The sequence below is a fragment of the Guillardia theta genome, assembly GCF_000315625.1.
Source record: "Guillardia theta CCMP2712 unplaced genomic scaffold GUITHscaffold_64, whole genome shotgun sequence".
In the NCBI taxonomy this organism is placed as follows: domain Eukaryota; class Cryptophyceae; order Pyrenomonadales; family Geminigeraceae; genus Guillardia; species Guillardia theta.
Genome location: NW_005434610.1, coordinates 173592 through 188440, shown reverse-complemented (window position 1 = coordinate 188440; position 14849 = coordinate 173592). Strand labels below are relative to the sequence as shown.

General features: G+C 50.4%; 4 protein-coding genes across 4 annotated transcripts; 2 read left to right on the top strand and 2 right to left on the bottom strand.

Moving 5' to 3' along the window:
- Positions 1-1019: 1019 nt before the first annotated feature.
- On the bottom strand, positions 1020-2012 carry GUITHDRAFT_75261 (hypothetical protein; the record flags this gene model as incomplete). Its single annotated transcript, XM_005827738.1, has 2 exons — positions 1020-1192; positions 1472-2012. The coding sequence occupies 2 exons, from the start codon at positions 2010-2012 to the stop codon at positions 1020-1022; spliced, it is 714 nt and encodes a 237-aa protein (XP_005827795.1).
- A 3801-nt stretch (positions 2013-5813) lies between these two features.
- GUITHDRAFT_113082 (hypothetical protein) lies at positions 5814-6215 on the top strand (the record flags this gene model as incomplete). Its single annotated transcript, XM_005827737.1, has 1 exon — positions 5814-6215. One exon carries the CDS (start codon positions 5814-5816, stop codon positions 6213-6215), a length of 402 nt encoding a protein of 133 aa, XP_005827794.1.
- A 2473-nt stretch (positions 6216-8688) lies between these two features.
- On the top strand, positions 8689-11804 carry GUITHDRAFT_75289 (hypothetical protein; the record flags this gene model as incomplete). Its single annotated transcript, XM_005827736.1, has 16 exons — positions 8689-9075; positions 9122-9174; positions 9223-9262; positions 9318-9383; positions 9429-9491; positions 9579-9676; positions 9725-9764; positions 9872-9917; positions 9968-10210; positions 10254-10305; positions 10347-10416; positions 10598-10710; positions 10862-10916; positions 10960-11088; positions 11133-11249; positions 11487-11804. 16 exons carry the CDS (start codon positions 8689-8691, stop codon positions 11802-11804), a joined length of 1890 nt encoding a protein of 629 aa, XP_005827793.1.
- A 126-nt stretch (positions 11805-11930) lies between these two features.
- GUITHDRAFT_88618 (hypothetical protein) lies at positions 11931-13690 on the bottom strand (the record flags this gene model as incomplete). Its single annotated transcript, XM_005827735.1, has 4 exons — positions 11931-12092; positions 12202-12255; positions 12316-12738; positions 12842-13690. The coding sequence occupies 4 exons, from the start codon at positions 13688-13690 to the stop codon at positions 11967-11969; spliced, it is 1452 nt and encodes a 483-aa protein (XP_005827792.1). The 3' UTR covers positions 11931-11966.
- Positions 13691-14849: the final 1159 nt, after the last annotated feature.

Below are 14849 nucleotides of genomic sequence, written 5' to 3'. Positions count from 1 at the left end.
ATGCAGACGATCTCAACTTGGCAGTGTGGCGTGAGCACCTTAATCTGATGAGGTGCAGTCGAAGGACATAGCCTAAGCGGTGGAGGGAGGAGGAGGAGGGACGCAAATGCTGAGGCAAATGGGGGCCAGGAATCGGGCAGGGAATCGGGAGGAACAGGATTGGAGGGGCTGGCCTGACGCATCTCGTTGCTGTGTGATCGGCTGTTGAAAATCGGTGGCGTCGATGAGCGTTTGAATGCCGCCATGCTGCTGAAAGGAATGGTGTAGGAGAGTAGTGAGGAGGAGGAGGAGAAGAGAGGAGGAGAGAGGAAAAGGAGGGAGGACAAGGAAAGAGGACCAGGAGGGAAGGGTTAGAGGAGGTGGGTAAGCGGGTAGAAGAAATAGTTGTATAGTCACAGGAGTTTTAGCGTGAAGAGCAGAGTGAGAATAGGGAGGAGGAATTGGGATGGCAGAGGAGCAGGAGGAGAAGCTACAGACATACTTCATGGTTTACTTCATAGCACCAGTAAGGAAGGGATGCTTCAGCGCGTCTTGTGCTGTGATCCTCGTACGGGGGTCGATGTCGAGGCAGCGGTTGAGAAAGTCCCACATGGGATGCTTCTCCTCCACCTCCAGCCAGTCCTTGCATCCTTCTTCTGTGCTCAAGGCACTGCATAAGGTTCGCCAAGTCTGCTTCAAGCCGCGAGCGTAGTTAAAATACTGTTCGAACTCTCCGAACTAGAAGACGATGTTAGCTACCTCCTCCTCCTCCTCCTCCTCCTCCTCCTCCTCCACTAACTATTGCAATCTCGTCGTCATCTCTATCATCATCAGGCACATCAACAACTCAACAAGCATCAACAACTACAGCGGGATCACCTCAACGTCGAGGTTGAAATCTTTGATCACGTCCCTCATCTTGTCCCTGTACTGACCCGTATACCCATAATTCTGCCTCCACACAGCGTCCATGGTCTTAATATACAGCCGAAGACTACAACACAGTCAGGCTACCCAACAACAGACTGTCAAGGCAGCGCTTACCCGTAGATCTCCATGGTCGCCAGGTTGTCATTGTCATGCCGAAACCACTGGAAGTGGGTCTTGCGGCACAGCAGGTTCAGCAGAATCACTCCAGCGCTCCACACGTCGACTGCCGTCGTCTGGTGCTGACTGCCCATCACGACCTCAGGAGCTCTGTACCCTCGAGTCCCTCCGCGGTTGGCGGGGAGTTCGAGCTTGACTCTGGAGCTGCTCACCGTCTGCGCGTCCTTGGTCTTCCTGCCGCTCATCATGCGCCTCTTGGCCATCTGCTGCGCCATCTCTATCCTCTCCTTCTCCTTCTGAGGCCGAGAGGTGCGAGAGCTCGCGGTCGAGACGTCAGAGCTCAGGATGTAGCCGTTGCTCTTCGTCGGATGGCCGCTCTTACTCGCCGTTTCTGACGTCGCCCTGCGGCCAGAGGGCTGAACCTGTTCTTTTGGCCTTGAAGCACCCATAGTGCCCTTGGGGATTTTCTTCTCTGCCAGCCCGAAGTCTACCAGCAAGTACTTCTTGTTCTTCCTGTCGTAGAGAAAGTTGTTGAGCTTCACATCTCGATGTATGATCCCGAGGGAATGGACGGATCGTAGGGCTACAAACAGATTCTTCATGTAATGGCTGATCTCTTTGATCGTTAAGTCCTTGACGTAATCCGAAGGATTGTCATGCTCGAAGAATTCGAATAGCAAAGCCTGCTGCTCTTCGACGAGGATGATTCCATCAGGCGCTAACGGCGGGCTGTATTGAAGCTGTACAATGTTGGGTTTGCCATTCAGGCTTGATATGAACCCAGCCTCCTTCTTGTGGGCATCAAGAGTCTGATAGGGAAACAATCGTTTGATTGCAACTTTGCGATGATTCACCCTATCGTACGCCTCATAAACCTCCCCAAAAGTTCCCGAACCAACCATTCTCGTTAAGTCGAACTGTTTTTCCACTTCGTTGAGAAATCGCTGGTCCACAGGATAAATCAACAATTCGTCCCTTACAGACATCTTCTTGTGTGCGGGCTCTTCATCCAGGTTTGCATCGCACGCCATCGCATGTGTGTTTTCGGGTGCTTCATCCTCTAGTATTTCCATAGACTTATCGTCGCACGAATGTTCTTCCTTTTCCTTGAAATCACAATCATTTTTGTTCTCCATCACATCGTTGTTTCGATGAACCGTTTCTTCGTTCTCATCTATCATTGTCTCGAGTGGCATCTCAAATACAATCTCATCATTGTTCCTCATTTCCTTTTCTTCGTTGTTCTCCGAGACACATTCTGGTTTACAGAACATTTCAACTTTTTCATCGTGCTGGTTGTTGTCTTCGATTTGCACGTTATCCTCGATGTTCTGCGATACACATTCTTGTATCTTCTCCAATCCAGATTCTTGCTTCTCTTCTGTTCTATCCGATGCAGTCTCTTGTGTTTTCGCCAATACAGTCTGCATTTCGTTCTTCAATACAGTTTCCTGCGCACTCAGCGATATGGGTTCCTGCGTGTTCTCCAATGAAATATTTTGTGTCATGTCTGTTACAGTCTCTGGTTTGCCCGATACCCCTTGTTGCAACTGCTCTGATACATTGTCAGCTGTCTCCTCCAATGCAGTTTGCTGCGTTTTCTCACTTTCGACTTCTTGAGTTTTGTCATTGACGAATACAGTTTCGTCTTGGTTCCTCAAAAGATTAACAGTTTCTTCTTGGTTCTTCAGAACATTTCCATTGTTGTTCTCACATACAGCTTGTGTCTTGTTTTCAGATGAAGCTTCTCCATACTTCTCCGGTACAGCTCCTGTCCTTTCTAACACCATTGCATCATCATTCTGTGATACACTTGGATAATCCCCTCCCGGTATTGTGTCAGTTTCATCGTCCAATATTCCAACACGATCATCTTCCAGAACGTTTTGATTATCGTCTTCCAATGGACTTTGATGATCCTCTTTGATTGAATGCTCGACTTCATGATTGATTTTCAATGATTCTTGATCATTGACTGCCGGTCCGATCTCTTGTGATTCTGTTAACACGTTTGCGTCGTGTTGACAAGGAGATTGAGGCCTTTCAGGTGGAATGTCCGACATGTACGGCACTGATGCAAAATCTGGTTTGCGATTTTCTATCGGAGATTCGTCGAATTCCATCAGGTCCGTTCTAGATTCTGATACTTCCGCAGCATCGGTTTCTTCAAAAAACTCAACAATCTCGTATAAGCCTTCATCGGGAGTTGGAGTGATCTCTTCCTGGAGTTTTGAAATTTTGTTATCACGTCCATGATGTTTTCGACTTACTCTCCTTTTTCCTTGAGCAGATCTAGGAGGTGATTGAAATTCCACGTCAGATTCTGATGCGAATGCTGCACCAGAAACATCTGAATCATCAGGTTCTTCAAGTTTTACAAGAGACTGAGACTCTCCTCGAACATCGAAATCAAAAAAGGAGGGATTTTGCAGTACTGATGACAAGTTGAACACTGCGAACCATCGTCCCATGTCATCATCCACTCCATGTTTGCTTTTCAACTTCGTGCCAAGATCCGACGCATTCAAGTATTTTGATTCTAGCATTCTGACTTTAGTTTTGCTTCCATCTTCCAGAACGACGAAGTAAGAACTCCTCTTTTCCTTTTTGTCAATGATCACCTTCTTCCATTGATCTTTGAATCTGTACAAAATAGTTGCTTGTTCTCCCTGGCAACACGAGAAAACGAAAGATTGAAAACGTGGAAGTACCACGCATCCGCGAAGTAGTGAACAGAGATCCTGACTTTGTCTGGTTTGTCTGGTTCTGAGCTTGGCTGGAGATGGCAATGGAGGTTGCATAGGTTCTATCAAGAAGTCTGTTACCTTCAGAATTGCCCAAGAGTCGTCTGCAAAAACTACAAGATTCTTGTCTGTAATTCTTTTGTTGGGATGTAGAAAAATTGCAAAAACTCTTTTGCCATCAGTAACAAAATATGAATCTTGAGCATACAAATCCGGAGTCACTGCAAAACCATACACATAAAAGAAATGGATCTGTTCTTCGCTCTTGAATTTGATGCAAATCAATTTTTTCTCCGGGCTCTCGTCACTAAAGTCCATGCTACAATTCTCATGAAGCACAAGGTCCTCGATTCCAAATTTGAGCTTAACCCTCGAATTCGATACTGGGTTGTTGACACATGGAGATTCCATCATGTTAGCAGGATCCATGCTTTTCGAATCTTCTGTAGATGTTTCACATTCTCTTCTTTCACGTAAGGAAGGTGATCCACGAGCCTTCTTTGACTTGTCAGTCAGAGTGAAAAGGTCGAGGTCCCGCGCTCCAGGACGTCGTCTCTTGCGTTTGTCTTTGATCTGTGTTGGAGGACTGACAACCATATTCTCAAACCTCAAGGATACAGAAACACTGTTGTTCAGAGTACTGTCCTCCATCGCTACATCTGACTTGTGTTGACGAGACTGTTCATGGTTTCCGACGGCAGAAACACACGAGTTACAGTCGGGTGTCATTTCAACCTCTTCTCTACCACATTCCTCTTCCATAGCTTTTTTGTCGGATTTCCTTTCCCCGACAAGGGGAAAATGGAGTCTGGAACAGATCCCACGAAATGTCGGAGTAGCAAAATTCAGAAATTTTGGGCTGTCAAAGTAGGAAGTCACACAATGTCGTGGTGGCATGAAGCAAATCTCCATGAGATCATCAACTTAGGCATCATAGCCCTTCATAATCTGCTTCTCATCTTGTCCTGCTTCACAACCCCACGGCTATTCCGTTCTGATTCCATAAGCTTGATCAATCTCCATTCCCAGATCCCATGTGCTTTGCTCAAAAATCTGTTTCTCTCGCCCTTCGACTATTCTCGTGAAGCTATCATCTGCTGAAATCTGTTGCTGTCCAACTTCTTCGTTCTTGTCAGCTTGACTTGAACCTGTCCTCTCTCCTCCTCTCCCCCGTCCTACCTTGCCGTCCTACCTTCCCGTCCGCCATTCCTTCTGCCCCTATCTTCTCCTTCACTTCTATCCCTTCCCCCTTCCATTTCCTCTCTTCTCTTCACCTGATTTTCGCAGAATCCGACATTTCCCGCGCTCTGCCCTTCCTCACGCTCCCATTGATCACCCCTACCCAAAAAACTCCATGTCAGTACCCACCCATTTAACAGTCAGATTCAGCGGTACAGTACCCCACCCTACATTCTCAAAAAGAACCCTTCCTTCTAGGAATATAACCCTACCCCCCTGGTTTACAACTACCCACCTATCCTGACTTCTGCTGACCCCGTTTCACGCCAGGCCCAGAGGTCCAGATCCCCAGAACCTGTTTCAAATAAATTTCAAATATACATATTTTTAAATATGAAATTATCACGATCCAGTCACGGTCGTTTCCCGCCCGAGCCCGTCGTTTAGGTTGGGTGGTATAGGCAAGGTTAGCCATCGTCTAAATACCTAGATATGTATTACGGCATAGTGCGGAGCTTGGACTAGGTACATTTGATGTCCGGCCCTTCCCCTACCTGGCTTTGGCCGGTATCGGTACGGCCGCGCAGAACTTCATGTCAGGCAGAGGGTTCACTGTCTGTGCGCAATGTTGCCAACCAATCGACCCTGCCGGTTCCATGATTGCACATGTATCTCACCATCGTTTCTGCTCTGCACATGTATGTCACCATCGTTTGTGCTCGTCATGTTGGTTGAAGTTTTGCTATCAATGATGATGGTAAGGGCTTGCCAGAGCATTGCAGTCAATCTGCTGCCATTGGTACCTCTCCTGAATCACCTAAGGATGATTGTGGATATCCACTTGATCAGCCACTCATGAAGGATATGTCCGGTAATGACAAAGGTCATTTGGTTCGCAAGAGGTATCGTTCAAAGCCTTCAAGGGAAGACTTTCAGTTCGGCAAATCTTCCTCCAAGAAGGAAAACGTTCTTCAAAAGAACATCTCTGTGAAACACGACGATGACGACACAACATCTCAGCAAGTGGTGAATCGTCTGAAACAAACGGAGACAGAGAGACAGATAACAGAGTTGGGCAAGCAGGAGAGTCTTCGACGTAACGACCTGTTAAATATCACCAATCAGTTGCAGTCATATGGCTCTAATGTTGACCATGTGATTGCTGAGACCCTCAAGGATGAAATATCGCAAATCAAAATTTCTCTTCAAGAAATCAGAGCGAGACGTAATGCATTAGCTGCTGCGTCTATGCAAGGTATGACATAAAAAATTTATTTCTCTGAATGATCCAGTAATGACCTTTTACATCGAAGAATCTGGCGGCGGCCTTTGATTCCAGGATGGTCTTGGTATCTGCATGTTTTGCAGTGTTTCAACTAGACTGTTCCTGATACTGACACTGTCAAACTCGTCAGTAACCATGGCGTTGATGGGAGAACTCGACCAAAAATCAGCTGGACCACCGTTTTCATTCAAGATAGGTCGATGCTGTTCTGACAATCTGTCCTGGCATGGCACGGGGGAGCAGTACTCCTATTCTACAATAATTTCCTCAAGAGGATCGGCATCTGTTCCATCCATGTCTAATATAAAATTGTGCAATTGCAAACATACACTCACACTAGTGCTTGCAATTTCCAGTGAGTCTGTGCGTAATCCACGCCAGAACACTCCCCATCTGTTCCTCAACATTCCGAATGCGCACTCAATGTTAGTCCGGATTTGAGATTGATGAAAATTATAACTGTCTTGCCAAATTGGGAGCTTTGATCCATCAAAAGGAGTGATTATTCCAGGAATTCCTTTGTATGCTGCATCTCCAACTATATACATTCCATTTCCAATGTTTCTGCCATCTCTTGCTAGGGCTGCACCCTTTCGATTGGCATCACACACGGCCTGCACGTTAAAGGCGAAGAATGACTTCCTTGTCCAATAGGGTCTCCACCCATTCCCCCCAGTTCAGGCGCTTTCTCGTCATTGCCCGTCACATTGCACATCAACAGAAGCATCTCACAACGTGTCCATGTCTCCAGAATACTTTCGTCATCATGCGACAGGGATTCAAGGTACTCAAGGTACTCAAGTTTGCCATTAGCTCGAGCTAATGGCAAACTCGAGCTTCATCACTGGAGTCCGCACGGGGTACACAGCAAGGCAGGAAGGGAAGGGCGGGAAGCATGGGTATGAGGGTGCAATCACCCTGCTGACAAACTCGACCACAACGGTTCACCATCTCGACCTTTGGAAATATAATTCTCTTTTATGCCATTGGTCCAGATGATTTCAAATTTATTGAGTAAAGTTAGTACCACGGGATCTGGACATCTGGACCTCTGGGCCTGGCGTGAAACGCTTAGCCTACCTCATCAGGAGGGTGGGGTGGGGGTGGGTGGGGGGAGTAGCAGGCAATAGCTCGAAGCACCCTTGCATTTCACCAGAATTCCCTACAGGAGACGGGGTGGGGAGAAAGCTGGGGTGGATACAAAGTGGTGGGGTATATTGTATCTATGGGTAGTCTAGGACGGGTGCTCAATAGTAATGTCGTTGGTGGTAGTGGTAGGTGGATTAACTCAAAGTGGGGTAGGAAAGATTTTGTTGGCTGAAACTGGTCAGAGGGGGTGGGGGTACTTGCGGGGGCGGTCGCTATGAGGATCGATGAAATGCGATCGCCGTTACGAGAGGAGGAGGAGGAGGAGGAGGAGGAGGAGAATAAGGATTAGGATGAAAGATGTCCTTTGAACAGTGCTAGAGAAAGGGGATGAGCATGAAAGTGAAGAACTCCAGAGAGGGATGGAATGATTGCTGAGGGCGATACGGGGGCCAAGTGATCATGTACTTTCGATGCATGAAAGATATGGTAGAAAGGAGACAGTACATGAGGGACGGCTTTTTGATGCTCTGGAAGACAAAATGCTCTTAGTCTTGGGGTGACGAAAGCCGAAAGTCATTGATTCACGACCGCTATCTCTAACCCGTTTGAGTTGGTGCTCCCACACATTCTTGATAGAAGTTGAAGAGAGAGTGGATTGAAGCTCTTTCATCGATGGTGTTCATTCTTGCAACCTGATCTTGCTCGCAGCGTCTGATGGTTCAGCCGGTCTCCGAGTTCCCAGAGTTTTCCTCCACATAGTTCGATTAATATGTTTCGGGAATTCGCCGTGGACGCGCACAGCAAGTTTTACGTTTCCGTTGCAATCTTGCTGCTTGTTGGATGCACAACGCTTCTTGAGAGTTCGCAGCACAAGGTTGGCATCCATCTTCCTCGAATCGTCTCCTCAGGGTCGACCTCGCAGCGTTTCTTGAACGACTTTTCACAGCTTTCATCTTCGGCGCGACTGCGGTTGCGGGGAGGAGCAGCAAAAGGGGAGAGCTCGTCGGAGCTGGGGACATCGAGCTATGTTTCATCAGACGACAGTGACGATCAGGACGTGGCAGGAGCGAACACGCAGGAGGCGGAAGAGGCGGTCGACCTGGAGGAATTGACACAGGACATCCAGTATCTCAATACAGACGACAAGTACAAGATACCAGAGGAATTGCTGGCAGCCAGGAAACAAGAGGAAGAGAAGCGGAGGAGGAAGCAAGAAGGCGAGGAGGAGGAGAGCGACGAGGAGGAAAGTGCGCAGGTCGACGAGGCACTGCTGGCAAGAATCGAAGCAGCGAAGCAGGATCGTTTGCAAAGGAAGGAAGACGCGAAGCAAGCGAGAAGCAAAGACAGGTGAAAGGACTGTTCTCGATGATCTTGTTCGCCTCTCTCAGCTCTCTGACGAATCTTGCCAGATTGAGGTCGCCCATCCTCTGTGTACTGGGACATGTGGACACCGGAAAGACAAAGTTGTTGGACAAAGTAAGGAAGACCAACGTGCAAGAGGGAGAGGCGGGAGGGATCACACAGCAGATTGGCGCGACGTTCTTCCCCATGACAAACCTGCGCAAGCTCACGGATCAGGTGTCCCATTCTGTTAAGGTCGACTACAAGATTCCCGGGCTGCTGGTGATCGATACCCCCGGACACGAATCGTTCAGCAACCTCCGGTCACGAGGAACTTCGATCTGCGACATCTGCGTCCTCGTTGTCGACATCATGCACGGGCTGGAGCCCCAGACGATCGAATCTCTGCAGGTGACTGGGAAGGCGTGTCGGAGATTTCCGTGCTGAATTTCTGCAGCTGTTGAAGAGGAGGAGGTGCCCTTTTCTTGTCGCCTTGAACAAGATCGATCGGTCATTCCATGTTCTTGAACACTCAAAGACGTTGTAACTCGAGATCAGATGCTATGATTGGCAGCCGAACAAAGATTCTCCGATACAGGTGCTGCTTGTCCTGCTGGAGCCAACCTTTCATTGTAATATCGCTTCATCGACAGGATACGCTAGCCAAGCAGAAGAGCCATACAGTCAGAGAGTTTGAAAGCAGGTGGCAAGGGATTAAGGTGATTGAAGTACGGATACTCAGTGGATGGTAACACCCAATGAAGGGAGAGATAGCTAGCCAGGGATTGAATGCTGATCTCTACTACGAGAACAAGAACCCAAGAAAAGTAAGAACTGGCGATTGCCATCAATTTCTCCTAGTCACAAACAGATTGATTTGGTTGCGCGTGCATATTCACTTCTGCTTGTCGCAGGTGGTCTCGGTGGTTCCAACATCGGCGATCACCGGTGAAGGCGTCCCTGATCTCCTCCTCCTCGGCATCCAGTTGACCCAGAAGATGTTGGTCGACAGGTCGATATTCCCACTCACCGTCCCTTCTTCGCTGAACGTTCCCTTCAGATTGATGCTCAGCGAAGCTCTTGAGGCGACGGTTCTTGAGGTCTGCTCATCGCCTTCCGCTGCTCGTCCTGGCAACTCCCTTCGCTTCCTCTCACTTCTGCTTCTCCTCCTCTCCTCCTCTTCCTCCCCACTGAAGTTTCACCAAAGGTCAAAGTGACGGAAGGCTTCGGGACCACGCTCGATATTATCCTTGGTTCCTTCCCCTCCTCGAGTGTCAGATGCTGACGCCGGTCGTTTCGGCAGTCCATGGAGAGCTGCACGAGGGCGACACGATTGTGGTTTGCGGCATGCAGGGCCCAATCGTCACGACCATCAGGACTCTCCTCACTCCTCACCCTATGAAAGAACTGCGCGTGAAGAACGAGTATGTCCACCACAAGAGCATAGAGGCAAGCATGGCCGTCGCTCTCCCGCCCGTGACATCAAGTCTGCAGGCCGCCATGGGCGTGAAGATTGCAGCGAGCGGTCTGGAAGGAGCAGTAGCAGGTGACAAGGGCGAGGAGACGTCTTAGTCTTGATTCGCTCTCAGGAACGTCGCTGCTCAGACTGGAGAAGGAAGATGATATAGAGGAGCTCAAGAGGTGGGAGGAGGGTACTGTTGGCGGCGATTGACATTTCCCAGCTCGGTGATGGAAGACCTTGAGGAGCTGAAGAAAGACGTGGACAAGTCCGGGAAAGGTGTTCATGTCCAGGTAACATGCGAGGAAGGGCAGAGGAGGGGAGAGTGAAGAGGAGGGAGTGAAGAGAAAGGAGTTGGGAGAAGAATGGGGGGGGGTGGGGGGGGGTAAAGAGTAAGGTGAAGGGAGGTGGTTGGCAAGCAGATGGAGGGAGGAGGAGGAGGAGGAAGGAGTTATCAGACTGACATTTTCCAAGGCATCGACCTTGGGAGCTCTGGAGGCACTTTTGGACTTCCTGCACAACTCGAGCATTCCTGTTGCCTCCATCAACATCGGGCCCGTGCACAAGAAAGATGTCATCCGAGCCAGGTTGGAAAGATCTTGTCCCTTGTTGAGATGATGTGGGAGAGTTGAACATCGTGGTGGGTGTTTGATGCGACTGCTATGTCTTGTCGCGTCCTCTTGTTCTTGTCACTTGTGATCGACATCTATGCGTTTGCTTCCTCTCAATCTCATGCAGTGCAATGCTCGAACGAGCGCCAGACCTGGCCATGATCTTGGCCTTCGATGTGAAGGTGAGCAGGAGGAAGCGGAAGCAACGGAGCTGACAGCGAGCAGATTGTGCCTGAGGCAGAGGCGCTTGCAAAGAAGGCTGGAATCAAGATCTTTACAGCGAACATCATCTACCATCTCTTCGATCAGTTCAAGAGTTTCATGGAGGAGAAGAAGGCGGCAAAGAGGGAGCAGGTCAAGTCACCCCGCACCCGCTCCGTGCATGACAACCTGTCCAGCTGTACTCCAATGGCGTCGCCGTCTTCCCTGTGATCCTCAGTATCATCCCAAAGAACGTGTTCAACAAGAGAAATCCGATCATTCTCGGTTGTGAGGTGAAGGAGGGTTCGCTCAAGGTACTCCATTCTAGCTCCCCTGCTCCCCGTCTCATGTTCCCTCCTCTTGTACCTCCTTCTCCCCCTGCCCTGCTACCTCTTCTCCTGCCTCACTGATTCTTGCCTCTCCCTCATGCCTCCCACTGATCAAGCTCACATTTAGCTCTCTCCCTCTTCTTCCTCGCCCTCACCTGACCCTTCCCCCCTTCCCCCCCCCCCCCCCCTCCTCGCGGCTCAGACTCAACTGTCATCTGGCAGGTTGGAACGCCTCTCTGCATTCCTGAGCTCAACTTTCTAGAGATCGGCAAAGTGACGTCCATCCAGAACAACCACAAGGAGGTGAAGGTGGCGAAGGTCGGGATGAGCGTCGCAGTGAAGATCGAGCCCAGCAACGACCAGCAGTCACACATCCTCTATGGGCGGCAGTTCGATCACAAGGTGAAACTTTACAGCAAGATCACCCGGGACGGGATACAGGCAATGAAAGATCACTTCGCGGAGGAGATGACTAGTGAGGACTGGAAGCTGATGAGCAAGCTGAAGCAGCTCTTCATTCGAGGGGTCCAGCATTGGTAAGGGAGCTGAAGGGGATGGAGCAAGCGGAGGAAGAGACTAGGTATCAAGGCATGCGCTGCTCACGCTTCGCTGCTCATGCTCTGTATCCCTTTGCCTCTCGCCTTCCTACTCACCTCTCCCTTGTTTCAGCCCCAAGATTTTGTTTGCACTCGCTCTGATATCTTACTCTACCCGATCGTAGGAGTATGGCTTCTCCTCCACACGGTTTCCATAGAAGTACCAGATGACGAGGCCCATCAAGATCCAGAACAACATCCGCACCCACGCCATCCAGGGGAGGAAGAGGATCTTTTGCGCAAGTCACGACAGGAAGTTCAAGGGAAAATGAGAGAGAAGAGGAGCAAACGTGCAAGAGGAACGTGCAGAAGGAGCGATGGAGGGTGGCAGGAGGTCAAACCTGAGAAACAGCGATGACCATGCCTGCATAAGGCAGGTAGGGTGAGAAAGGTACCTGACGACAAAGGTCAGGCGGACGCACGAAGAAGGGGGAAGGAGAGGGGAGGAGGATTACGCGATAGTTGCGCGGCATGTCGGGGCGTTTCTCCCTCAAGGAGACGACAGCATAGCAGATGACAGCAAAGGCCAGCAGGGTGCCAATGGAAACAAACTCAGCGATGGCCGAGATGGGGAACAAGGCAGCGATGATGGCAGCAAGCACTCCAGCAAAGCCCGTGCTGAACATCGGGGAGCTGAAGGTCTCGTTGACCTCCTGGAACTGCCGAGGGAGCATTCCGTCAAGCGCCATGACGTAGAGCACGCGGGTCACAGCATAGAGCGACACCACCACAACCCCAGGCAGCCCGACTACAACGGCGACGGCGATGAGGGGGACAAGCCAGGACAGCCCCGGGCCTGCAGCCTTGACGGCGACGAGAATGGGGTCGGCAACTCCCAGGGCTGTGTAGGAGACGAGGCCACACATGACGAAGGCGACCTGTAGAGAGGAGTCAATAGCTCGCTCAAGGCAAGAAGCAGGCAGGAGAAAAGAAGCAGGAGGAGGCAGAGGGCAGGAAGCATGAGGAATAGGGCAAGCGGACCAGCATGTAGAGCGCAGTCGAGATCCCCAGGCTCAAGAAGATGCTGTTGGGAAGGTCGTTGCTCGGATCTTTGGCTTCTGATGCTGCTGTAGTAATGGCGTCGAAACCGACGTAGGAAAAGAATACAATGCTCGACCCTCTCAAGACTCCTGACCACCCGAAGTGCCCGAAGTCCTTGAAGTCGCCCTCCTTGTTCTCGGGAACGAAGGGGCTGTAGTTCTCTCCGTGGATGAAGAACATGCCGCAGGCAAGGAACGTCGCGATCACCCCCAGCTTGATCAGCACGCTGACCTTGGCAACGATGGCTGACATCCTGACGCCGAGCCCAACGATGATGGAGGCGAAGACGACGAGGAAGACAGCAGGGCCGTTGAGCACAGCACCAGTGAAGTAGATGTTGTGGTTCTCGTCGAAGGCTAAGGGTGGAGTACTCCATCGGGAGCTCAGAGGAACTCCCAGCTGCTGAAAGATCTCGCTCGCATAACCGCTCCATCCCACCGAGACAGCAGAGACACAGAACAAGTACTCTGCCACCAGCGACCATCCCACGATCCACCCGACAAAATTCCCGAAGGCGAGACGAGCGTACGTGTACGCACTCCCAGTGTCTGTGACCATGGTGGAGAGCTCGGCAAAGCACAGAGCGTAGATTGTACAACACCCTCCTGCGATCGCAAAGGAAAGAACCACCGCAGGGCCCGCGTACATGGCTGCTGCTTGCCCGGAGAGGACGAAGATCCCAGCTCCCACGATCCCTCCGACACCGATGATTGTGAGATCGAACACATCAAGCTCTCTCTTCAGAGCAGTCTCTTGAACTTCTTTATTGTCGTCCTCGTGATATTTCATGTCCCTCTTGCGGGGAGGTTCGGCAGCAAACGCCATCCTCTTCTTCAGGTCCTGCTCATCTTGATCATGCACTGTGACATATGTCAGCTAATATCCCGAGCTTGAGTACAAGTCATGCAAAGCAAAACGACAAGATTTCCAGTAAGACCCCCTGAGTGCTAAGCTGTCAAACGATCTCCGCAAAGAACTCTAGTTTCTCCACAAGTAAAGCAAGACCACACGCAAATGTAAGACACTTCAGCATGCACTTTGGTCTGGTTCACCATAAGAAGCGCAGGACCTTCCTCCTTTCCCCATACTTCCTCTTCAACTTCTTCCTCTAACTTGCGTTCAACTACTTCGTCCTCCCCCACTTTCTCCCATGCTTCCACTTGCTCCTCTATCTCTGACCATTTTCTCTTACTTATCCTACTCTTAACTCCCTTCACTACCCTCAACCTCCCTTCTCCTCCTCCCCCCCCTCCTCCTTCCCCTTCGCCTTCTCGACATGACGTTCCGAAATTAGTCAACTCTGTTTTACTCCGACTGGTCATTTTTTATTTTTATTTTTTATCATATAATTATGTATAATGCTTATAATTATGCAATCAAGTTATTAGCGGCCGAGTTCCGGGAGCCTGAGGCCCGTCCGATGGTCGGGCCCGCCGAAGTTCGCCGGTCCGTGCCGGTGAACTCGGGGCCGGGTTCAGGGCCTCTACGAGCCTGGCGACTTCCCGATGGAGCTCGACCATGGCCATGGTGTCAAGTTTGCAGTACTCGAGAAGCTGACCACGAATGATGCGAGCCTGCCGCGTGCAGTGCGACATTAATGGCGCCGGGCTCAAACGATTTGAATCATCGACGAAGACGAAGACGAGGAAGAGGAAGAGGAAGAGGAAGAGGAAGAGGAAGAGGAAGAGGAAGAGGCCCGACCATGGCCCTTGAAGGACGAGGGCGAGGAACGAGGATGGCGAAGACGAGAACGAGCAAGACAAAGTGAAGGAGATGGTGGTGTTTGTGACTCACCTCCTCGAGGTCTGCTTCTCGCATCATTTGGAACTTGACCGAGGCAAGCAGACCGTTGTTGATTTTCAGATCCTGGATGGAGACGGGGAGGGGAGAGAGGAGAGGAGAGGGGAGGGGAGGAGAGGGAGAGGAGAGAGGAACGAGGAAAGAAAGG